This window comes from Lolium rigidum, chromosome 7 (assembly GCF_022539505.1).
Source record: "Lolium rigidum isolate FL_2022 chromosome 7, APGP_CSIRO_Lrig_0.1, whole genome shotgun sequence".
Lineage (NCBI taxonomy): Eukaryota > Viridiplantae > Streptophyta > Magnoliopsida > Poales > Poaceae > Lolium > Lolium rigidum.
In genome coordinates, this window is record NC_061514.1 from 274,211,108 (window position 1) to 274,234,494 (window position 23,387).

General features: G+C 45.2%; 2 protein-coding genes and 1 pseudogene across 2 annotated transcripts; 1 reads left to right on the forward strand and 2 right to left on the reverse strand.

Annotated features, from left to right (window-relative positions):
- The first annotated feature begins 1,567 nt into the window (after positions 1-1,567).
- On the forward strand, positions 1,568-5,116 carry LOC124672782 (annotated as a pseudogene).
- A 589-nt stretch (positions 5,117-5,705) lies between these two features.
- LOC124672588 (COBRA-like protein 6) lies at positions 5,706-7,406 on the reverse strand. The gene is made up of 5 exons (XM_047208798.1): positions 7,346-7,406; positions 7,165-7,244; positions 6,621-7,077; positions 6,077-6,535; positions 5,706-5,998 (listed from the first exon to the last, which is right to left on the reverse strand). Exons 1-5 carry the CDS (start codon positions 7,404-7,406, stop codon positions 5,706-5,708), a joined length of 1,350 nt encoding a protein of 449 aa, XP_047064754.1.
- A 2,202-nt stretch (positions 7,407-9,608) lies between these two features.
- On the reverse strand, positions 9,609-13,014 carry LOC124672783 (mitochondrial import inner membrane translocase subunit TIM17-2-like). The gene is made up of 2 exons (XM_047208958.1): positions 13,006-13,014; positions 9,609-10,139 (listed from the first exon to the last, which is right to left on the reverse strand). Exon 2 carries the CDS (start codon positions 10,086-10,088, stop codon positions 9,609-9,611), a length of 480 nt encoding a protein of 159 aa, XP_047064914.1. The 5' UTR covers positions 10,089-10,139; positions 13,006-13,014.
- Between the last annotated feature and the right edge of the window lie 10,373 nt (positions 13,015-23,387).

Consider the following 23,387-nt stretch of genomic DNA (forward strand, 5'->3'; position numbering starts at 1 on the left):
ATGGGTGGGGGTCGGCGAACACCGGCGGAAAACGAGAGATCTCACGGGACGATCAGATCGCCGCCGGAGCACAAAACCCTAAACGAGAGGGTAGGGTACACTAGCTCCTAATGTTATTCAACGTACTTCGAGAGAACTAAGTAATTAGGTACACCCTTATATATATTATAGAAACGCACATACAAAAAATTGCCAAAGGGTTCTGAACTGTACTCGCCATTGCATATCTACATGAAGTTGCACATAGAAAACATTGGTTTCTAATTACACATATATGCAATTATATGTAATTGCGTCCAAGATTTTTTTTGACAATTTCGATTAGAAAAGGATGACAAAAATGCAATTGCACGCCAGTGTCTGCTCGTCTACCTACCAAATGAGTAATTTCTCCCCATTTACTCGAGCACAACATGAATGAGAAAAGGGAAAAATAAAAATCCTAACTGATAAAAGGACGCAAACAAAACCCAAAAGGACAACATAAAAATCCTAACAGAACACCAAAGCTCACCAACAAAATCTAGCGGCCTAAATCCACAAAGCCCTAATAGTGGCTTAATTTTTTAAAGAGAAATGGTGGCTTAATCTAGCACCAGGGTGGTTCTAGACCAGCCGAAAACTAGCAAGAACGCTAAAAAAAATCTAGTTTTACTTTCCTGAAATTGTTTTCTTGTCGAAAGAAAAACTCTCCCGAAATATACAAAGAAAAAAGATCGCCACACGATGACGTGATCGATTCACTTTGGTTAGTCTATATATAGCCGTCGAGGCTTCGCCCGTAAGGCAATGACAAAATTGCAGCCAGAACAATCCAGTTGATATCGTGTGCCGATGGTCATCAGCTAGCTAGTGGAAAAATCTTTTGGAAAAGATTGCGCACATAAGACACAAAAAGGTAGACTTTGTTAGTCTAGTCTAGAAGGAACGCGCCTGGCAATTCAGATCAGTTAGCACTAGCGAGGACTGAGGACCAGCAAGGCTTTGGGGATAAATTCTCATCATGCTCATTAGGATACATATGTGGCCTTCAAATTTTGGATCAATCAACTGATTAATTAGTTTCTTCAGTGCGGATATTTTCGAACTGACGACAATGCATGTAGTAAAGCCTCAGTAAAATTAGATTTCCATCCCGTGGCTGAATGGGACCAGAAATCTTACATGAGAAAAAACACTACAGCTAGTCTTTCACAGAAAAGTGGAAACATGGAGGCAGAATCAGTGAATCAAAGAATGGAAAAACGAGCAAGAAACACGGCTGGCAGTAATGGTGATCCAGAAGCTAGCAGCTAGCTTCTTGCACTCCCGCGGAAGCGAGAGGGAAAGGCTTCCACGAGAATAGCTCAACCCTGTCTGCATGTCTGTCGCCCCGGACAGACACGACCGCGCGCAACAAATCCGGCCCACACGCCACAAAGCTCTCTTCCTTCTCTCTCTCCCTTCTTCACTCTCTCTGACCTGCTTCTCTGAAGTTTCTTCGGCACAAAGAACGGACTGGAGGAGGGAGTGATCAGGGTGAGCAGCTCCTTAATTGCCTCGTTCTTGAGCAAGCTCCCGATCGGCCATGGCGGTCAGACCGGGCCTGCTGTTCCTGCGTCTTGGTGCCTCCATTGCGCTGCTCCTCTCCCTCTCCGCGCTGGTGCCTTCGTCAGGTAAGGGCTCTTGATTTCTGCCGTTTTCTTTTGCCTTTCCCCTGTTTCTCCAGAGCTGTTCGTCGATTCATGCCCTGTTCGGGTGATAGAAATTTTGGGGACGAGAGATGCGGGCTGATTCCTGGGATCCATGGCCGGAGGATTCGGCAATTAGCAATGCAAAAAAAATGGGGAGAGGATTTGGTTTGTTTGCTTATTTTGGTAACGTTTCTGGACTTTATTGCTGACACCATATAATGCGATCGTGGTGATCGAAATGTGATTTCCTGCGATTCTGTTGCCCTCTACTTAGTTTTTTCGTTGGGAATGCTATTTTCGCAACCATTGAGTAATCTGTTCTCACGTTAGTTGCAGTGTTCTTCACGCAGCCTGACTACCTGACTGAAATCGGAAGAATCTATCTGACATTCCACTCTCTCCTAAAAAAATATGAGGCTCAAAAACTGTCTCCTAAAGAAGAGTTTGAAATTTCATTACTTCTTGGCCTCTCGCACCGTTAGCTCTTCGTCTTACTGTATTTTTATTGTAAAAATCAAATTGACTTCATATAATCTAGTTTTTAATGTCTTTTCAGTCAATGCACCTATGCAGGTTTGGTCTATTTTTCATAACCAAATACCACATTTAACAGGGAGACTGAGTGGGTACATACTATTCTGTTGCAACTCAGCGAAAAATCGGCCTTCTGGATAGTGGCATGCTAAAACTGTGATCTCCACTTTCTATGTAAACGGCAGTTAGTCACAGTAAGATAGGTGTAGTATAATCATTAATTTGGTCATTGAAAATTACACTTAGTGTTCATTCAGTTCCATTCAAGGCGCTTGTTACAAACATCAGTTCTATTTCTTGCAACATGTCAAGTGTTTCAAAAACACCGACCAGTATAATCTTGGCACTGAATCCTGACTCCTGACTTTAATTTTAATGTTTTGCTAACAAGGCTTCCACTTGATTTGTTAAATGTTTTCTACTATGACATTCTTTGAATTTGGAGTAACCGTGTTTCAAGCAAATTTCCTTGGCATTCTGCAGACGCGTATGATCCGCTTGATCCGGGTGGGAACATCACAATCAAGTGGGATGTGATGGAGTGGAATCCAGATGGCTATACGGTAAGTGAAGCACCGCAGTCTGTTTGAAGCTAGGACCAATTCAGTGCATGCCCCTTTCGTTACAGAAGTCCACATCTGCTTTTGTCATTCTTACATAAGCAAATACCATGACAAGAATATTATAAGGAAATATAACTATTCCGCAACCTTATGTGTACTCCAATCTGTGCAGATTAGCTCAAGTCGTTACCACATGATATATATAATCTTTTTTGTGACGAAGTGATCTTTTTCTGTCATTGTTATGCAACAAAATGTGACAGCCTTCACAATATCTGCATAACTGCCAGTAGTGAGCTTTAAGTTGCTTGCTAAACTTTCAGATAGTTGCCAGGACTGAACATTGGTGAATTACCCTGTAAATAAATAAGAAGCTGGCATGACTGAACATTAGTAAATTACCATGTAAATAAATAAACAGTTGGCATGACTGAACATTAGTGAATTAGCCGGTAAATAAATAAATAGTGCATTTGTTTTTGGTGATGTATCGAGCTGCAGGTCAAGGACTTGCATCATTGAGACTTTCTTCAGATGTATTTTTTAAACTAATAAGCTGTTGACCTCCATAAAATCTTTTATCCTGTTCACAGTTCTATATACTTCCAATTTGCTGACAAACTGTAAAATCACATTCCTCCAGGCTGTTGTTTCACTATACAACTACCAGCAGTATCGTCATATTCAACTGCCGGGCTGGAAACTCAGTTGGATGTGGCAAAAGAAGGAGATAATCTGGAAAATGTTCGGTGGCCAAACCACGGAGCAAGGCGATTGCTCCAAATTCAAAGCAGAAATCCCACATTGCTGCAAGAGGGACCCGGAGATTGTGGACCTGCTTCCTGGGGCACCATATGGCACGCAGTTTGCAAACTGCTGCAGAGGGGGAGTCCTCAACTCATGGGCACAGGACTCTGCCAATGCCGTGGCATCATTTAAGGTCGTTGTTGGTCAGGCAGGGACTTCAAACAAGACTGTTAAAGTGCCGAGCAGTTTCACCCTGAGGGCCCCCGGGCCGGGGTATACTTGCGGACCTGCCAAGGTTGTAAGCCCTACCAAGTTCATTTCACCGGATGGGAGGAGGTCAACTCAAGCCCACGGTAAGAGAATTTCATTTCCGGGAACTAGTATCTGATGCATATTATGTTTCAGAAATAAGCTTCTAGCCTGTTTCACAAGCTCATGATCTTCCTGGAGTAGCAACAACATTGAGCATGCACTTTGGTGACAACTCGTCTTTCCCTGTGCAGTGACATGGAACGTGACATGTACCTACTCGCAGTTTGTCGCGCGAAGGTCCCCGACATGCTGTGTTTCGCTCTCGTCGTTCTACAACGATACCATTGTTAACTGCCCGACATGCTCATGTGGCTGCCAAAATAACAACTCCAAACCAGGAAGCTGCGTTGAGTAAGTTACATTACGTCTGACTTAATCCAGAATAATACTCTGAAACAGTATAAAAATAAGAATTTTGTTTGCTCAGTTATGTGATTGTTGAGTGTACTCTTTGACAGAGGCAATTCACCTTATCTGGCTTCTGTGGTGAATGGGCAAAGCGCGAGCAGCTTGGAACCACTAGTGCAATGCACCTCTCACATGTGCCCAATAAGGGTGCATTGGCACGTCAAGGTGAACTACAAGGACTACTGGAGGGTGAAGATCACGGTGACAAACTTCAACTACCGGATGAATTACTCGCAGTGGAACCTCGTCGCGCAGCACCCTAATTTCGACAACCTGACTACTATCTTTAGCTTCAACTACAAACCTCTGAGCCCATACGGAACAATAAGTGAGCACTTCACACTTCCATATATGCTGCAGTTGTGTATATTATTTGTTCCAGCTAACGGTAAGTCCTCGACTGTTGCAGACGACACAGCGATGTTGTGGGGCATCAAGTACTACAACGACATGCTGGTGACAGCTGGGCCAGATGGGAACGTTCAGTCCGAGCTTCTGTTCCGGAAGGAGTCCGGGCGTTCACCTTCCAGAAAGGCTGGGCGTTTCCGAGGAGAGTGTACTTCAACGGTGACAATTGCGTGATGCCGCCTCCAGATGCGTACCCGTGGCTGCCGAATGCTTCGCCGCGGTTGTCGGCTTCACTTACCCTTGCACTCATCACAGTTGGGACAGCAACGGCCTTGTTGCTTGTCCATGCGTAGTAATAGGTGGAATGGATAAATTAGTGCAAAATGCACAGAACTTTTAACGTTGTTAGAAGAGCAGAGACGATTAATCCAACCAAGGCATTCCTAGTTATTGTAAATTATAGCTCAGGCAAGACGAATGCTTAATCATTTAGCAACATTGGCATGATTTGCTGCAGCATTTGTAGCTATGAACAAGCACATTCAGATAAGTGTGTCTATGCAGGGTTATGTTTTGAGTTTTCCAAGATTGAAAGGATGCAACATCAGTGAACAGAAGACATTGGCATCAGTTCTCATCATGAAAAGGTGAGATGGATGCAAACTGCGAAGTGTCACTGTCTGTGAATTCCATCCTTATTGTGTTTCTACAGACAGATTTCTCTATCGAAATAATGCTTACATCCAGTGACCTCCACTTAAAGAGGGAAAAAGTTAGTACGTTTGATTCCGCCCAGATGAAAACAGCATTCGTAATCTTGAAGCCCAAAACACCCAGCTATCTACAGGCAAAACATGGAGGCCAAGGTTATTTCTGAGTTCTCCAAGATTGAAACAAGTGAACAAAAGATGCAGCATCAGTGAACAGAATACAGTCCCATCGGTTCTCATCAGTCAAACGTGAGATGGATGCTAACTGCAAAGTGTCACTGCCTGTGAATTCCAACCTGACATATTTCCCTTTCGAAACTATGCTCATATCCTGCTTAAAGATGGGAAAAGGATGATTAAAACACCCAGCTATCTACAGGCAAAACATCAGGGCCATCTCGATGTGGCACTTATGCCATGAGTAGCGCCAAGAACGCGACGCCAGCCACGGAATAGCTCAGGAGCGACAGTGCCGAGACGGCCGCAGGAGCGGCGTTGGGCATGTATGGGTAGGAGTCCGGCGGCGGCATCAGGCACTCGTCGCCGTTGAAGTAGATCTTCCGCGGGAAGGCCCAGCCCTGCCTGAAGGTGAAGGTGGTGTCGTCCTTGCGCATCAGCACCTCCGACTGCACGTTCCCGTAGGGCCCCGCCTCCATGAGCTGGTCGTTGAAGAACTTCATCCCGTAGAACAGCGCCGTGTCATCTGCGCACCCGAACAGAGATCAAGATCAGACGAGCTTCAGACACCAAAAATTGCAGAGTTTATGTCGTCGTGACTTACTGATGGAGCCGTAGGATACGACGGGCTTGTAGTCGAAGCTGAAGACCTCGGTGATGTTGTCGAGGTTTGGGTGCTGCGCGACGAGCGTCCAGCCGGTGTAGTTCATGCGGTAGTTGAAGTTTGTGACGGTGACCTTGGCGCGCCAGTAGTCGTGGTAGTTGAGCTTGACGTGCCAGTGGACGCGCACGGGGCACATGTGCGTGGTGCACTGCAGCAGCGGCGCCGCGCTCTGCCGGTTCACGTGCCCGCGCGCCGCCACCGGCACCGCGCTCTTCCCCGACGCCGACATGATCCGCTTCGAGTCGCGCTCGGTGCGAGCGCAGGTCTTGTGGTCGCAGCCGCACGCGCACTTGGCGCAGGGCACGATGGTCTCGTTGTAGAAGGAGGAGAAGGAGACGCAGCACGTCGGGTACTTGGACGCCAGGTGCTGCGAGTACGTGCACGTCACGTTCCACGTCACTGCATCCATTGCACGGTCGTCAAAACAACATGTTCATGCACGCAGGGCCAAAAAAGACTAAAGAGAGAAGATCATTCGACGTACTGAGTGCTTGGGTCTTGCGGCGGTGGTCGGCGGTGAGGAAGACGGTGGACGGGACGACCTTAGCGGGGCCGCAGGTGTAGCCAGGGCCGGGGCCGAGCAGGGTGAAGTTCTTGGGGACCTTGACGGTGCGGTTGGTGGTGCCGGCCTGGCCGACGCTGATCTGGAACGCGGCGACGGAGGCGGAGGGGTCCTGGCCGTAGGCGGAGACAACGCCGCCGCGGCAGCAGTTAGCGATCTGCTGGTTATAGGGCACGCCGGGGAGGAGGTCGACGACGGCGGGGGTGCGCCTGCAGGAGTGCGGGAGGTTTGCCTTGAACTTGGAGCAGTCGCCCTGCTCCGTGGCCTGCGCGCCCACCATGGACCAGATCACCTCGCGCTTCGCCCACGTCCACCCCACCGTCCACCCCGGCGCCATGATCTGCCGGTACATCTGGAAGTTGTTGATCGTCACCGTCGCCTGCACATGAATCGCCATGTTGCCACTCAGTTAGCTCACGAGCAGCTTCGTGTTGATCGAGAGAAGTAAGAAAGGGCCGGCACTCACGACGTATCCGTCGGGCGTCCACGACATGACATCCCACTTCATGGTGATGTTCCCGTTGGGATCCAACGGGTCGTAGGCCGCTGCAGCAAGATCGACAATGCAGTAGTGTTCAGCTCACCAAAGACGAAATTACCAATCACGAGCAGCAGAATGTTACTAGGAAACATCATGCAGGAGGAACCTGCAACGGAGAGCGTGGCGGCGAGGACCAGCACGAGCGCGGCGGCGTTGGGAAGCTCCATTTCTCGGCGCGACCGGCAGAGCACGCGTGCGATATCTGGCGAGTGATGGTGCTCGTCCAGTGCCGGGGGCTTTAAGGCAAAGAAAGCCAGGGAGAGGTCAGAGGTGCATTCAGCAGGAAGCTAAGCCATGCCAGCCACCGGCCGGCGGCGCCTGCGCGCGACGTCGATGGCAAACCGCCACCAACCTCGATCGATCTGGTGGTACGTGTGTGCTGCCGATCGGTTGCATGCAGTGCCATCCTTTGGCAGCCTTTTCGATCTCATGGTGCAGTGGCTCCTTGGGTTTGCTTGCAGTTTGGTTCCTCTACGCCCAAGCAACGTGGTGGGTGGTCGCCAGGAGTGGGAGTAGGAGCCGAGGAAAGGGACGCCGCGCGCCTGGCGCCACGGCCTCGTGGAGATTTGTAGAAACTACCCGAGATTTCAGTGGCCGTTGCGACCGGTCTCCGATCACGACGGTTCAACATCTGAACACACATGAACATTCTTCAGTTGTTCAGTCGAAGGACAAGCGTGTCGTTCTTTCACTTTTTTTATCAATTCTTTTGACAAAAAGAATATGTTAATATCGTGCATATACCAATTGCACGCAGTCTTGCAACAACATAATGACCTAAAAACATTATGGATGCACACAATAAGAATAAAAACAAATCCCATCACAATGATCTATTTCTTATAGCTGCAGCACATCCACCATAAGATAACAGCCAAAGTTCAAATTCTCCAAAAGCGACACCTCCAAAAAGAAGCCAGTTTGCAACCTTCGTCATCATCCGGTTATGGATCTTAGATTTTCACCCTTGAAAAAGTCTGCACTCTCAAAACAATGCCTACAGGCCAGACTTTAGATTTTCACCTTGAAAGACAAGATTTCATACTCATTCTGTGATGCTGCTTCTACAAATCACGAATCACCATACAAGTGTCGCGTTGTTGCGAAGACTCGATCCATCATTACTGAATCTCGAAATCTTTTCTATCAACCTTTAGTTCTCTCCTCTCATGGTATGATGGGCAAACCTAACAAGCAGTGGCTGATTCGGCTGCAGAAGACTTTGCTGGGTCTTGAACACAAGTATGTCTATGTTTTCTTGATGTGGGGAGGTTAACAATTCCAGATGCTATGCCTCGGGGAAAAAAAAAGAGGATGTGCGCATCATGTTGCCATGAGACTTGATCCTCGATTTCCATGCAAGCTAGACGATCTAGTTCTTTCACACTTGCAGAAACGTTTGAGGATAACAACTTTGAAGAAAGGTGCAAATAACCACCACAATCGGGGCAACTTTATTAAAAGACCACCAAGATACATTTTTCGCAAAAAAATACCGCTGTTGTAGAAAAAGCAGTGATATGCTCGACTAGACCTCTTAGGGCAGCCCCACCTGGGAGAGAGCTTGGCGGGGTCACGTAAGGTCACATGGGGATTGTGCGAGGTCGCAGTCGCTCTGGGCGACCGGGGAAACATGGAGGCAAGGGCCTCTAGTGGCGGCACTATCCAGGAGCTCACAACAGAAAGCGAGGGGGGAGAATGGGAAGAGGGTCAACACGACTTAGAGCTCACTACAATGTCAATGACCAGGTCAAAGGAGACGGGGGAGGCATGGAGCATCGTCATGGATGACGATGACGACTGGTATGCAAGCGAATGTGGTGAGGTGGCTTGTCGATGCGCGGTCATTATGGGAAGACGTTAGAGGCTTCAGGAGCACCACTGGCAGTACAAGAATAGAGTGTCGGAGCAGACCGACTGTCAGCGGCAGGAACCTAACCAAAGAATGTATGAATTCATGACCGACATGGCGGAGCAAACTTATTTGAATATATGAATTCAGTGGTCTAAGTTTTGTGACAGATCTCATGTTTTTTTGTTGACAAAATTAATAACCACAATTTTCTCGAGATGTGTAATACCTAATAAACAGACATGAAGGGAGGGAGTAAATTACTCCCTTATCCAGGACAAAATGCAGACAAAATGCAGAAACAGGACAATGTACTCCAAGTAGTGGCATACTTTCTGTATCCAACGTGGCTCCCTTCACGCTCCTATATATCCTATATGTAAAATGCTCCTGAATAAATAAATTCTTTATGTTCAAGAACACTGTGTTGGATTTTAGTATATATTGTCTAAAACAAATAGAGATTGGGATGCAAATAGTAGATAGAATTAGAAAAAGAAAACACCTCTTCGTTTATTCACTTGTACGCGAACGATGGTATCGGATCCGTATGAAGGCTCTCCAACTCGCCCCGATTTCCATTGTGCTTCCTCGCCTCCTCCAATTTCTCGGCCAGGTTGGGGTCGTCGACTGGCGGTTGTGGCCGTGCGGACTCGTCGACGACGTTATTGAGCACGATGCCGACACCCTCGATGAGCGCGAGGAGACAGCCGCCAAACACCGCGGAGCGAGCAGCGGCTCCGAGTCCCCTGCGCAGGTTGAGCGAGCCGTGGGTGGCGGCGCCGGCGATGACGGAGTTCCAGGGGTCCTCCTTCTGGCGCACGAAGACCGCCGTGCAGTTGAAGACGGAGAAGAGGCCGCCCCAGACGGCGAAGGCCCCGCCGATCCGCGGCGCGTTCATGCGCAGGGCCTGCATGCCGCCGGCGAGCCGCGCGCCGTTGGGCGAGTTGTAGGTGCCCTTGGCAAAGTGGAAGATGGAGCCGCCCACGGCGCCCATGGCGAAGGCGCCGCCGAGATCGTCGAGGATGCGATCTGGACAAGGATCCCGCTCCAAGAAGGGCGTCGACATAGTTCGCCCGATGCGTAATTAACCACGGTGGAAAGCCTGGAAGATGATTAACAATCGAAACTACGTACGGAATACAAGACCTATTTGTTGTTAGCCTAAATTAAACCGCCAGCCAGAAAAAAAATCATTAATCGGTACGGACTAGGGAACAGGAGAGCGGGTGTAAAACGACCGATCGTTGTATGCGGTACGGAGTAGTATCGCAAATCTAGCGGCGGCTTGCAGAAGAAGGAAAAAATCACGGCGCGAGCACGTAGGACAGGTGTTACGGACTACTCGTAGTGTCTGCCTGCTTCTTTTGGACCGCCAGCGAGCAAGGCCGGGCGCGGGCGTGCGGCTGTGCAGTGTGATAAGTGCGTGCACCCGATCGAGACTTGCCTGCCTGCTAGGCTAGCTGGATCCATCCTCCTTTCTTTTCGATGGCCCCGCGCCGTGCGTCCTTTCAATTCACGCGCGCGCGTGCGTGTATCCCTACTCGGTTCAACTTCAACCTGGCCGCTGCTATTCTCGAGTATCCATGCGTCCAACTCCCAGATTTACACGTCCTTATGTACAGGTACTACTCACTCCCTTCTCAATCAATTATTAACTGTTCGAGTTCGCGCATACTCCCAAAAATTTAAGTCTTTTTTCCTTCACGGGAGTACATATCTTAAGTCGCATCTATATATTTTGTGTAAAATTTTTTGTTCAATTTTAAAATGTTTTCCAAAAATAGAAAAAAAAACATTTGCGGGAGAAGGTAGTACTCCCTCCTGCCTCTCTTAATTGACTTGGATTTACTACAACTTTATATACTAAATAGAAAAAAACATTTGCGTTTGTGGATGTCACCGTCCTTCTTTGGGGGCGGTCGTGGAGCTCTACGACCTTCGCTGCCTCAGGTGAAAGCCTAGATCCCGAGGGATCAGACGACGGCATCGATTCTTCGTCGTGACCCCTCTTGAGGGCGTCGTCTTGAAGTTGGTGATCCCCTTCGCGCTCTTCGACGGGCTTAACACACAGGGCATCTGCGTTGGAAGGTCAACCAGAGATGCGGGTGTTCCGGGTTAGTCGGCTCCGTTCCGGCGTGTCTGAATGTATTCGTGGTGATCTCCTCTTGCTGTGAAGTCGAAGTTGACCTTGGGCGGTGTACGATGACCTTCGAGGGGCGGTCCGGTGAAGGTCTTATTTGGCGTGTGCCTTGCGCATCTCCTCTCCGAGGCTTGTCTTCAGAATCAGAGTTGCCGGTCTCTCCTCGAAGAGCCATCTGTTTGACATAGGTCGACTTAAGCTTCTTGTGTAGCTTATGTGGGTAGCTAGAGTGGCTAGGTGTGCTTCTTGTGGCGGAGTGTGTGTGGTTGTGGGTGTGCTTTAGCACCGTTGTTGTTAGTTTTCGCTCGATTTTCTTCTAAAAACCGGGCACTTTCTGCTTAATAAATGAATGAGGCAAGCCTTTTGCCTCCATTTAAAAAAAATAAAAAAATCCTGATTGTTTCTCTCTCAAGCGCGCTCGTTTCGAGACGCGCGTGCGCACGCAAGAAGCAGATGCGAAGCCTCAACCCGATGGAGACGTACAAATCATCCAACGAGACTCCATGGTGAAGTCCAGCGTGTCAAATTAATGAAGCTGGGCATCAAAAGGAAACAAAGGAGTAAGTAGCGGGATGGGCGTTTCTAGTCCCGAGCTCATCTGAGCTCGTTTTATGGACCGTCCAAATGGTGTGGGATGTGTGCAGCAGGGGCAGGTGATGTCAGGAACAGCGGCAAGGAACAGTAATGTACGCGTATCGTACGAAGCAGTACGCTTCAAGGACGTTAGCTCGTCGTGCGGCCGGCGGCTGAGGACAGTTAGACTGTGCTGATGGCACAGCTGGTCAACTTGTGCTGATGCTAGCCGAATTAGATGCTTGGATAAGCTCAGATCTGGGGACAGCCCTAAAGCTCGACGGAGCTGATGCATCGCGCGCCGTGCGGGGATTGAGGAAGACGGCGGGTCCTAGAAACGGGTGCGAGCCGTGGTGAGCCGGCCGCCGGCCGCGATGATGCATAGGAGTATGTAGTGGAACCTGTTGCTGGATGATGGGAGGATAGGGAGATGGAAAATGGCTCACTTGGGAAAGGCCCACGAAGATAGAGTCGTCGGTGGTGTCTTCGCCGCTGCTACGCTTTGACTGGAGCTTGATCTTGAGCGGATGGATCTGAAGGATGCTTGGCCTCTCATGTGCTGTTTGAGCGGTTCCTTCAAGGTTTCCGTTTATACCACAGAGGAACAGACGGCATCCCTGCATTTATTTCTTCACAGACGTGGGGCTATGCACTGTATCAAATGTCAGAGCAATCTAAAATACATCGGAGAATACAAGGGCACGAGGGCATCTGGCTGAATGCCATTCGTCCTTCTTTCAGGTGCAGCTACACCTGAGATCAGATGAGCATTTCCAGTAAGTAGCAACTTTTTTACGAATCCTTTCCTTCTTTTACCCATCACCGTGACCTAGCTAGCCTTTTCAACTACCAAAAGAAAACACGGAAGAAGAAAACTAGTAGCCAAACCATACACTTAAAGTAATCAAATGTTGATTCTTACAAAGTTTCTGGATCAAACAGCACAGCTCCAATATAAATTTTAATATATATCTAGCCATAGTTTACTGTATAGATATATCTAAACTTAAGCAAATGTGCGAAATCATTTTCCTTCGGAATTTGCTACTATTACTATATACTATCACTTTCCTTCGGAATTTGCTATCAATCCTGGGACATCAGCAGTATACTACTACTATATACTAGTATCACTTTCCTTCGGAATTTGCTATCAATCCTGCTTGTTTCTCTCTCTCACGCGCGCGCTTACGATTACAGCAAACTTCTCTAGCTCACCCGGATTCTACAACAAACATTACTCGAAATTAATGGCATATACTTCTGCAGAACGAAGCTCAGAAGCCAGAGGCGAGCACATCCGGCCAGCCATCGACATAACCTGGACACTCGTATCAACATGTCCGGTCACAAACGCAAAGCCCAAAATAGACACCTGCAAATAACACAAAATTCAGACACTGTTCCTTCGACTTCAACCACGCCAACTGCCAACTGGAAACAAGACGCAGATGACAGTAGATAGACGCTTAGCAAGGATTACGAAGTCAGTACCAACGACGAAACTGGACAGGAACTCTACTGAGCAGATTACTTCCCTTCTTCACAATAGCATCAACCCAACTGATACTCTGCTAATATACCAGGACAGACGCTATTTTTACTGTTAAGTGACATCAAATACCCCATTATATAACAAGTTGGAAGCACTATGATATTAAATCAGGAGCAAGACAATAAATTTGCAACACACAGCTCTGTTGCATGTAATGCCAGATTATTCATTGGACCAGTGCTCTAGAAAGGATCAACTACACTTCTCTCATGCATACAAACAACGCTTAGAGCTGCCAATGAGAACCAAGTGACTACTAACCATAGATCGAAAAGAAATACGACAACACATGATTGAACTACCAAGCTAAACCCATAGCACAATGCACAGCAGGACAGGACAGCGCGGCAACAATGTATTCAATCACAGCAAGTAATCAAACTCAACCTTTGACTATCGATGTCGGCGAGGTCCTGCACAGAGCAAAAGAAGGTCCTGGACTGGCAGGCATAGTGCTCCGAAAACTTGTTCACCGACTTGTCCAACCCGTCCACTCCTCCGGCTGCTCAAGAAAGATAGGATATCAAATAGCATAAGTGAACTCTGTAACATGATAAAATTATCTAGCTAGAAATGCTACCTCCTTTCATGCTAAAGCTAGAACACTAACAGCTGATAGAACTACACTGTCCACCTACATAAAAACTATTTCAGCTAGTAACTAATTACAGCAACCGGTCAGGAAACTAGTATTAAACACTTCGATTTAGTTAACTACTTACATGTAGATACCAACAGTTTGCTATCACAAAGATTACATGACTAATATTACTAATCTGAAGCACACAAAAGAGACTAGATCAAATTCATAAACCAGATCATCACAAATCAGATTGCTTGCTTCTCGTATACTCTTCAACTGAAATTGGTGGCATGATGTTAAAATGCTAATAAACATACCACGTTATCGCAAAGCAAACATTCCAAGTAGACGTATTATGCTAGAACTGTATACGCCCTATATCAATGACGAACAAATTCTAATGTAGGTAAACAGCAAACACTCCTCGTTGAACAACCATGTAGATACATTCGCAAGGAATAGATTGGACACATAAGTGATGGTAAGGCACTGAAGTTCTGAACTGGTACCATGCATCAGAAATATTATGCAGTGCTCAACAAGCACATCCTAAATATTTAACCAAACTAACAATCGCAGCACAACAAGTTGGACCCTGCATAATTTGGAAAGCGTCTCTTACAGATTTTTTTCGTTTCTATCCATTTGGAAGCCAATGCTGCAGAACAAAGCAACAAAATTCAACCTTTGCACGCGGAGGTCCTGCCCGACGGGCCTACTGCTCCAACGCCTCACTGCCCCTCCTGCAGCTCGGAAAATACGCAATTTTTCAGTCAAGACTGAATGAAATGACGAAGAGGATTAGGTTAGGGCTTGGTTAGCATACCCGGACGGCGATGTAGGAGAGCAGGGCGGGGCGAGGCGAAGGCAGCACGGTTGGTCGTCGGGAGTGGGTGGGTGGCGGAAGGTAGCCACATCCTGGCCGAGGGCGCCGCACCCGCATGGACGCGAGGGGGAAAGGCGCGGCCAGGAGCACGGAGAGGGAACCGACCGGAGAAAACTCCCCGGAGCTGCGCCGCCGCGTCCCGATGGCCGGCACCACCTCGCCGACGTGCAGCACCAGCCCGTCGACCGCGAGCAGCGAGTTCGACGGAGCGCCGCGCACCGTCCTACAGGTGCACGCGCGCGCCGTCGAACAAGCTGTCGCGTTGGCGTGGTTCTTGGGGCGCCGCATCTCCTCGTCGGCAAGTTGTGGGCGCCGCCGGTCGCACTGTTGCGGGGGCTGGGCTCGGGAGCGAGTGGAATTGGGGTGGATGTAGGAGGAGACGGAGGAGGGGAGGAGGGCCGGGGCCGGGGCTGGGAGAGAACGGCGGCGCCGGCGACAGCGCCGAGAGACTTGAATCGGCGGAGAGGGGATCGCGACCGGGAGAGGAGATGGGAAATGGCAGATTAGGCTTAGTTTGGTAGCAAAGTATTCTAAAAACCAAAGTATTCTAAAACTGCAGTTTTTAAGCAGGGTGGCATAGTAAACCAAAGTATTGGCATATTGAAGTATTTTGGAGTATTTAGAAATACTGTGACATGTTTGACTATTGTTGTAATTAGCTACGTAAATTAGCTACCGTTGGAGCACATCAGGTCTTTCAACTTTGTAATTCTCTAGAGCTTATGGCACACGCAGACCCGTCCTCTCACCATGGACATGGCAAGCACTCGCGGCTAGCACCTCCTCCCGCCTTAGTTGCGCTGGTGAACAGTTACAGCACCAGTTGCCCCGTCCTCTACGTATCATCCGCCGCCGCTGACATTCCAGTGGCACTACCTCCGGCGATGGGCCAACCGCCAGCTTGTGAACCATCATGTACAAGAAGCAGGCGCCAATCTCAAACTCTGGCAGCGCTAACCTTTCTTCTCCCCATCGCTGTATTTTCCTTTGTCCATGGCTGCACACGATCGCATCTCCCGAGTCTTGAGGAAACATGGTAGCAGCGGGGACGAACCAACATAGCGAGCACGGCAGGCTATTTTTCTCGCTTTCTCCGTTTTAGAAAAAAGAGGTCGGGGGTTGATTTTTTAATACGTTGAAAAAACTGCAGTTTGAGGGATACTTCAGTATTTATATTGCAGTTTTTAGCCATTGCCAAACACATCAAAGTATTGTAAACTGCAGTAATTTTAGAAGCTAAAGTATTCTTGTAATACTTTAAAAATACTTCGCTACCAAACATAGCCTTAGTGTTCTGTACAGAACGGGCCTCCGGTAGCTATCCTGGACCGAATTTGTGCTATGGGTTACGACCCAAATTTTCTTCAGCCTTTACGATATTATCATACCATTATTAATTACGATAGTTTGCTGTTCCCGCTCGTTTCCGTATAGAAAAAAGATGATGATCAAGATTCTTGTTTACTCCTGTGTTTTGTTGCTGTTTGTTTAAAATTCAGTTTAATTTCGTATATGCAAGCAGTTGAATTTGTTGTGCATTAATACTGATTGTCTAATCTATTCACTGGACCTGTAGTATACGGTTTTCTCAAATGTCACTTGTATGGTTACAGGTTTGCATGTGTCAATGAGCTGATTTGGTACTCTTTCAGTTGACAAAGTTTACTTACTACTAGTATGGCAAAATTTTCTTGTTTTGAATGGATTACCCCTCAGATGTAATGCACTTATGAAGAACAGATTCATTCTACTACTAATCGCAAACGCGGTGCATCAAAATCTGATGCAAGTGATCTTAACTACTACTAAATGTAAATGCTAGGACAGAATCTCTGTGATTTAAGTCTATATACCTTCATGCTAGATTGGTGAACATTGAAATGGTTCAGCTTTTTGTTTTTTGATGCCCTGTCATTTGTCCAGCTGACTTGATCCATCATATGACACCAAAGAAAATCACAAAGCACACACACATGCTGCAGGTTTGACCAATCAGATCTGCAAATATCGTTATTGTTTGATAGGTGCAGAGATGTTCTAATGTAGTAATACAAGAATATATATATATTTCATGTCTTTTGTACAAGTGCATAGTCGATGCATGTACAAATGCGTTGCATAGGTTGCCCTCCAAGGAGATGATAAATTTGTTTATATGGCATATAATAATATGTGAAGAGTATAACGCATCCTCCACTATACTAGCTAGTTTAATTCTTGATAATGGAAGAGCTTCTTTCGGCTGGCCTTTGCATCTCTGCTAGTTGACTGATGCATTTGATTGTCTTGGATCTAAAACTACTCATGCATATGTGATCTGCCTAGGTGCAATGCTGAGACAACGACAGCCATGTCGGAGCTCAGCTTCAATGGGTGAAGGAGCCTCTTCACGTACAACCACAGTGCCACTGCAACTGTCTCAACTCCACAAGAGCAGGTAAAAATCATTTCTGCAATTGTCTCACTCATTTGTATAGCTGCTGGATCAATTTTGCTAGAAAAACATGTCATCTCAGCTGTTGTACACCCACATCATGATTTACAGATGATACTAGATGCCTTTAACACTTGTGAACAATGAGGAACCGACGGTAGGGAGGCCATGGGCACGACCGAGCAGGAGGTCAAGATGGTTGCCCCCAAGGACCATCGAGGCGACCTTGGGGCTGCGGTTCTGGAGATTGCCGACACCACCACCCAAAGGTCCATTTTTTCTCGAATATGTTCATCTCAATCTGTATATTTATTCTTGGTGTTTGGCCTGATTGGTTTTTCTTACAGGCACTGTAGAACGATTACTTTTGTTAAAGCATGCTGTTCTCGTTTGGTCTTCCACTCATATAATTGCAGTAACTCACAAGGCAGCTAAATAGTACCAGGTGGCGTCCTAGCATGGATGGTCCATTAAGTTATATTAGTGTTTCTGAACTAGCTGGCATGATTATGCAATTTTTTTAGAAAACGCAAAGGAATCTTTGCGTTTCATTTCATTGAAAAGACGGAGTTTGGAACACGCCTCCTAAGAGGTTTACATCATTTGTAAGTTATGGATTTATTCATTATGCAAAAACTACAAGCTGGGGAAAGTCATATTGTAGGAACCAAAATGATGCATATATGGATTTATTCGTTAGGACGAGTTCATGACTGCTTGATAGAAGACTGATGATATGACCATTGTCTTTCCTTTCCTGAAATATTATTCCCTCAGGCAGATCAAGCTTAAAACTAAATTTAGATATTTCTTAAGTGATCATGGTTTAATTATCTGCTTCAGTTAACATGGATAGAAACAAACATGTTATTACAGACCATAACTCACTTTTTATTTTCCTCAAAAAGTTCTAAAGGGGCAAAGATGGACTATTAGTTTTTGAGTTAACTCAGATTTTTCTTTTCCTTATTATATGACTACCTCCTTATATGTAATGCCTCATTTTTTTTTTTCATTTTCTTTCCAGGTTTCTTATATATCCAAGAAATATGTGTGTGACAGTCTACTAGGGAGCGCGGCAACAGGTGGTGGTGACGCAGCCCAGTGACCGGTTGGACCACGCTCCACCGCCACCCTCGCGTAGCTGCATGAGGGACTTGATGTGGGAGGCGGGGAGGTTGAGCGGGAGGATCTGGGCGGTTGGCGACCACATATAACCGCACTCTTGCCGGTGTCGATGACCTGCGTCGCCGCCTCTCCATGCACCCTCATGCTCGGGCCTCCCTGCTGCCCAGACCAACAACCACTAGCTGCAGGACAACCCATGGCTGCTGCATGTCGATCTGGTTCTGCTGCAAAGGTTGGAGAGGTAAATCCCTCACTTACATGTAGGTCTATTTTGTGTGTTGTCTGGTACTCTAATTAGCTAATCTCTAAGTTGCATAATCCAATTAGAACATTCTGTTTGTGAGAGATAACATTTGCATTCTTGTATACCAGGATTCTTTTACAAAGGAACTTCTTGAAATCATACTTGGTGTGGTTTCATCATATTGTGGCAATTTGTTACTATTTTGGATTTATTGTAGTTGTTATTAACTGTCTTATGCATCATCGAGTTGTTGTGTTTCTGTTGATATCTTTGCTGTTTTATTCACCTAGAAACTTGTATTATCAACGTCATAGCGCTGATATATTATCTTTTGCATGCAGCTACACACTATTTTTTGATCATGACGTTACTAGACCGTGGCTATAGTTGCCTACATAGCAAATTTTAATTCAGCGTAGATAATGCTTTTATTCAAAAGTAAACTCATATTTTACCCGCTCGCAAAAAAACTCATCTTTTACCCATATTCATTAACGGTTGCTTGTTGTCGACCATCGACCACTGTCAAAGATGAGAAGTGTGAAATTGAACATTCTGTTTTTGTTAGAGAATGCAAAGGAATCTTTTACCCATATACATTGGTGAAATTGAACTTACGGATCTCAATCTCGGATAACTTCCACCATATTTACGTAGAATTAGAGTCCTCCAAAGGATTTAAATGAACTGTGGGTTGTTGAAGTTGATTTCAAACATTGTAGCAGGTAGTTCTCTGCAATTTTTGTTGGGTTCTTTTCTCCCAATTGGAATTGAATTGGGTTCAGTCCCCTTGTATTTTCATATTATACTCTGAAACTTCAGCCTTCCTATAAGATTGAGCTGATGAACTTTGGTGGAAAATTATTAGAAAATGCATATGCACTTGTAGTTGCAATATTTACTCGGTTTGTACCTAATAGAGGCTTTATATGCACATTGCTGTCAGAAAAGAGAGCTAAAAGGTTATGGGGTCCCAGCTATAATGGCAGGTTCCGATGTTGGTTGTCGTCTCTTGGCTGAGATCCTTTTTAGAATGCTAGGTTTCCTGAAACATTATCATTCTTTCAATGTGTGTTTGTCAAAGATATGAGAGTAATGCAATTTGGGTACACCAATCAGAGATGGTTTTGGCAGAAAGTGATCAACATTTTTTATGCTCGTTCTTTTTTATCTTTACTGGGCTGGCAGGTACTTTTGTAGTCTGTGATTTGACGTTTCTGCTGCCATTTATTTGATCTGAAGGTACTTGAGTAAACATCATCAGTTTATTAAAGTAACTCCAATCTGGTCAACATGAAGGTGTTTTGCTACGATAGTGTTTTCTTGTTCTCAATAATTTCTATCCATAAACGATATTTGACTAAAAATTCAATTGAACTCCCACTGGAAGTCAGTACTCCTATTTTTTACCCATTTTTAAGTTCAACATCTTGGTTATACATGAGAATGTTTATAATCAGAATACTGCAAAAGAAATGGTAAGGCAACCACATCTGAGGCGCATGTTACAACCAGAGAATTTAAACCCACTATGTTGCTTTACAATTTACATCCTCTTCGTGTGTATATTTTAAATGGAGCATCAGGAGGCATCAACAAACAGGAACAAAGAGAAATTTTTATCATCTATATTTTGGAATAAGTCTATTCAGTATATTAGTACATATTTCATCCTCTTTATTATTTTCCAGCATCTTCTTTGTTTTGAAATCAAGGTCTCTAGAGATGAGTTCATTTCAGATTCTAGAACATGACACTCCATTTTGATTCTTTGTTAATGTGTATTTACTGATTTGAGATGCAGGGAAGCACAAAAAGGAACGATTGTGCTACGTTCCCGCCATGCAATGCTCTTACTTGGTTTTTGAAATGGCTAGGTGTGGAATTTGGAAGTGTGAACTCCATTTTTGAAGTAAGCATATCCACGGCTATCACCCTTGCTTTGCTTTTTTTCATTTTTTCTTGTTACTTTGCTAGTGTTGGAGTATAGTGATGAAGGTAGACTTGTTATCGTTTCACAAGAGGATCTTAATGATATTATCATGCTTTTATTCTCTCTGATTTTTTCTTTATTGGGCCGAAATAAACTAAGTAACTGTAGAAGGATTGGTTTTTTCTGTATGCATTTGTGGGACTTAAGTTTGAGCAAAGAATAAACCATAGATCTGTCAAAACGAAAGGAGAAAATGGCTAATAAGGTTGTATTCTGTTTTGTGTATGCAAGCACTTACCCTGGGTTGACAATATGAAATCTGCAAATTAAATGGTCTTTCTCCTTGACTATCTAATTCATTAGCAGATGCTTATTTAGATGTGTACGATTTCTCTTCTAGACATGGACATATGGTCTAAATTTCATAAAGAAGGTTGCAGATCATTTTTCAATTACATATACCATTGAAAATTATCCCAATTATTTTACGATTCTTACTTGTATATGTGCAGATGGAGAGGGATCAAAGGCCGAGTGGACAACCCCAAAGTCACTCCTTGGCTGAGCTCCCAGCTAACCTAATCTCACCATTTGGACCACCCTATCATTTTTAGTGTATAGAGGTAGTTCACCTTTTCCACATATATATGATCTATCAAAAAACCCGTTACGCGTGATACATATACCACTTGGAGTAGTTAAAGAGGTTGTTGTTGCTATAAAAAAATCAATTATGTACTGTTGACATGTTCTTTCTTGTAAGTTAGAGAATCTCCTTTAGAGTTATGAGATCCTTATCAGTTTCATTTACCAAAAGGGCGTCCATGTGGTCATCGCCTTCCGGTACAATGCGTGAGCGAATTACTGGGGGAGGCCATCCGATTTGTCTCCTTCCTTGCCTCAACGGCATGCTCTGCTTCTTCAGCCTGCAGGTTATGACCTCTCTTCTTGCTTCTCACTTCTCGCCGATTTGCTTTGGTCAGTACAACAAACTACACCAGACGTGTTCATGGAAGTGCTTATTAGAGATGAAATCTTTGTTTATGCCTAGGCTTGGTTTCTTTTCAACGGATGCATAGCATATGCTAGTTGAGATGCAGATGGTTTTCCTTTTAGTCATGCGCATTCTTATATAGTTATGTGATGTTCAAAATTTTGTTGCTGCCATTTAAAAATTGATCGTGGGATTTCTAAGCAGCTGGGTCTGTATCGGGAGACATTCATTTGGTTGTGAATACCACTGGTTGGTATTATGTGGTCTTGATCTTTAATGATCTAGGTCATTGTATGTGGTTAAAGTTTGCTTGATAGTCTGTTCAATTGTTATGTCCCGATGCAGGAGTAGTACCTAACAGTGCATCATGTGGTTTATGTATTACTATTCATAGAGCACACCAGGGAGGTCATCAGTTGCTTCTCAGGATTCTTCCTACAAAGAATGATCATCATCATGTTTTTCGATTTGGTCGAGTTTAGATATGTTGCATGCGTATCATTTTCTTCTGATAAATATGCCCAACAAATTAGCCCATGGTGTCCAGTTTTATCGAAGAATTTATGTTCCACTTGGATTGCAGTTTCTAATATTTGGTTATAAATTTTAATTGAGATCCAAATTTTGAATAACCGTAGTTACAATTAATGGATATCAGGTTTGATGGGTCCTTGCTGGTAGCACTTGCGCCATCGGATGGGGTCTTCTGCTCGTTCTTAGCGGCGTTGATGTCGGCCACAGGCTGCTGTTGGCTGCCTGCTCTGTGCGAACCCCGTCTCCAGAGGCTCAAGGTATTCCTCTGAAAAAATTATTCTTTTGTGGGATGTTGGGCAGATGTCGGGAGGAAGATGATGGTCTCTTGGTAACATAGAGACCGCACCATGAAAAACTTTTTCTTTCCTTCTAGTTGCCATCATCATAGGAATTCCTTGGCATGTATGTTTGCTAAGAATATGATGTGTAACATCTGTCTCCTGTCAGAGTGTTATTTGAGCAACTCATATTTCGGTGTTGGTTCAGTCCAAAATGATACATGAAAACAGAGGTAGACAGGTTTTTGTAACATCTGGGCATCAATCATACCTTTTTTTTTTGTCAGTACTGTAGATTATATCAGTACAAGTTTCTTCATTGTCCTCCAACGTTATCCAGTTCTTGTTCAAGCTCCTGAAACCCATCACATATGTTAACATGTTAGCTGATACCCACACTGCTTATTTTAGCGCTGCCTACAATTTCCTTTTTTCACCTTGGATAGCATGATATTCTCTGGCAACTGTTATCTGTTTGTTTTAATTCAACTAGTACATTCGTTTCCGAGCCAAATCACAATGCCAGCTAGACAGTTTTTTAATGCATCTCATGTTCCTATGTGTTGAGAACAAATCGTAATGCTCATCATTATTATCTTCTGTTTTCAAATGCCCTATGAAAGATATTGTTTTGTTGATGGGGCCTTCGTTTCTTCACTAAGTAGCACATCCATGAAAAGTACCTTAGGATGCTAGAGTCCAAGTTTTGATTGATTTTGGTGTGGGTACATATGTGCTCTCATTTTGTTCTTTCTGCCGAAATTTATGACAAGGATATAATAAGTAGCCGATATGGATTGCAAGTGATATTTTTCTTGTCTTCCTTGCTACTTTTCTGCAATTTTTCAGTTTGCCATCTTTGTTTATGCTTGTCTAGTTGCCTTATGTGAAGGTGAATCTTTTACTTGGTAGTGTTGTCGTGCATGTGACAAGGAGGTGAGCTAGTTCAACTGGTGGCAGTCGAGGCGATGGAGGTTGTTATTCTCCCTGTGAAGGTGCGAAGTGGAGGTA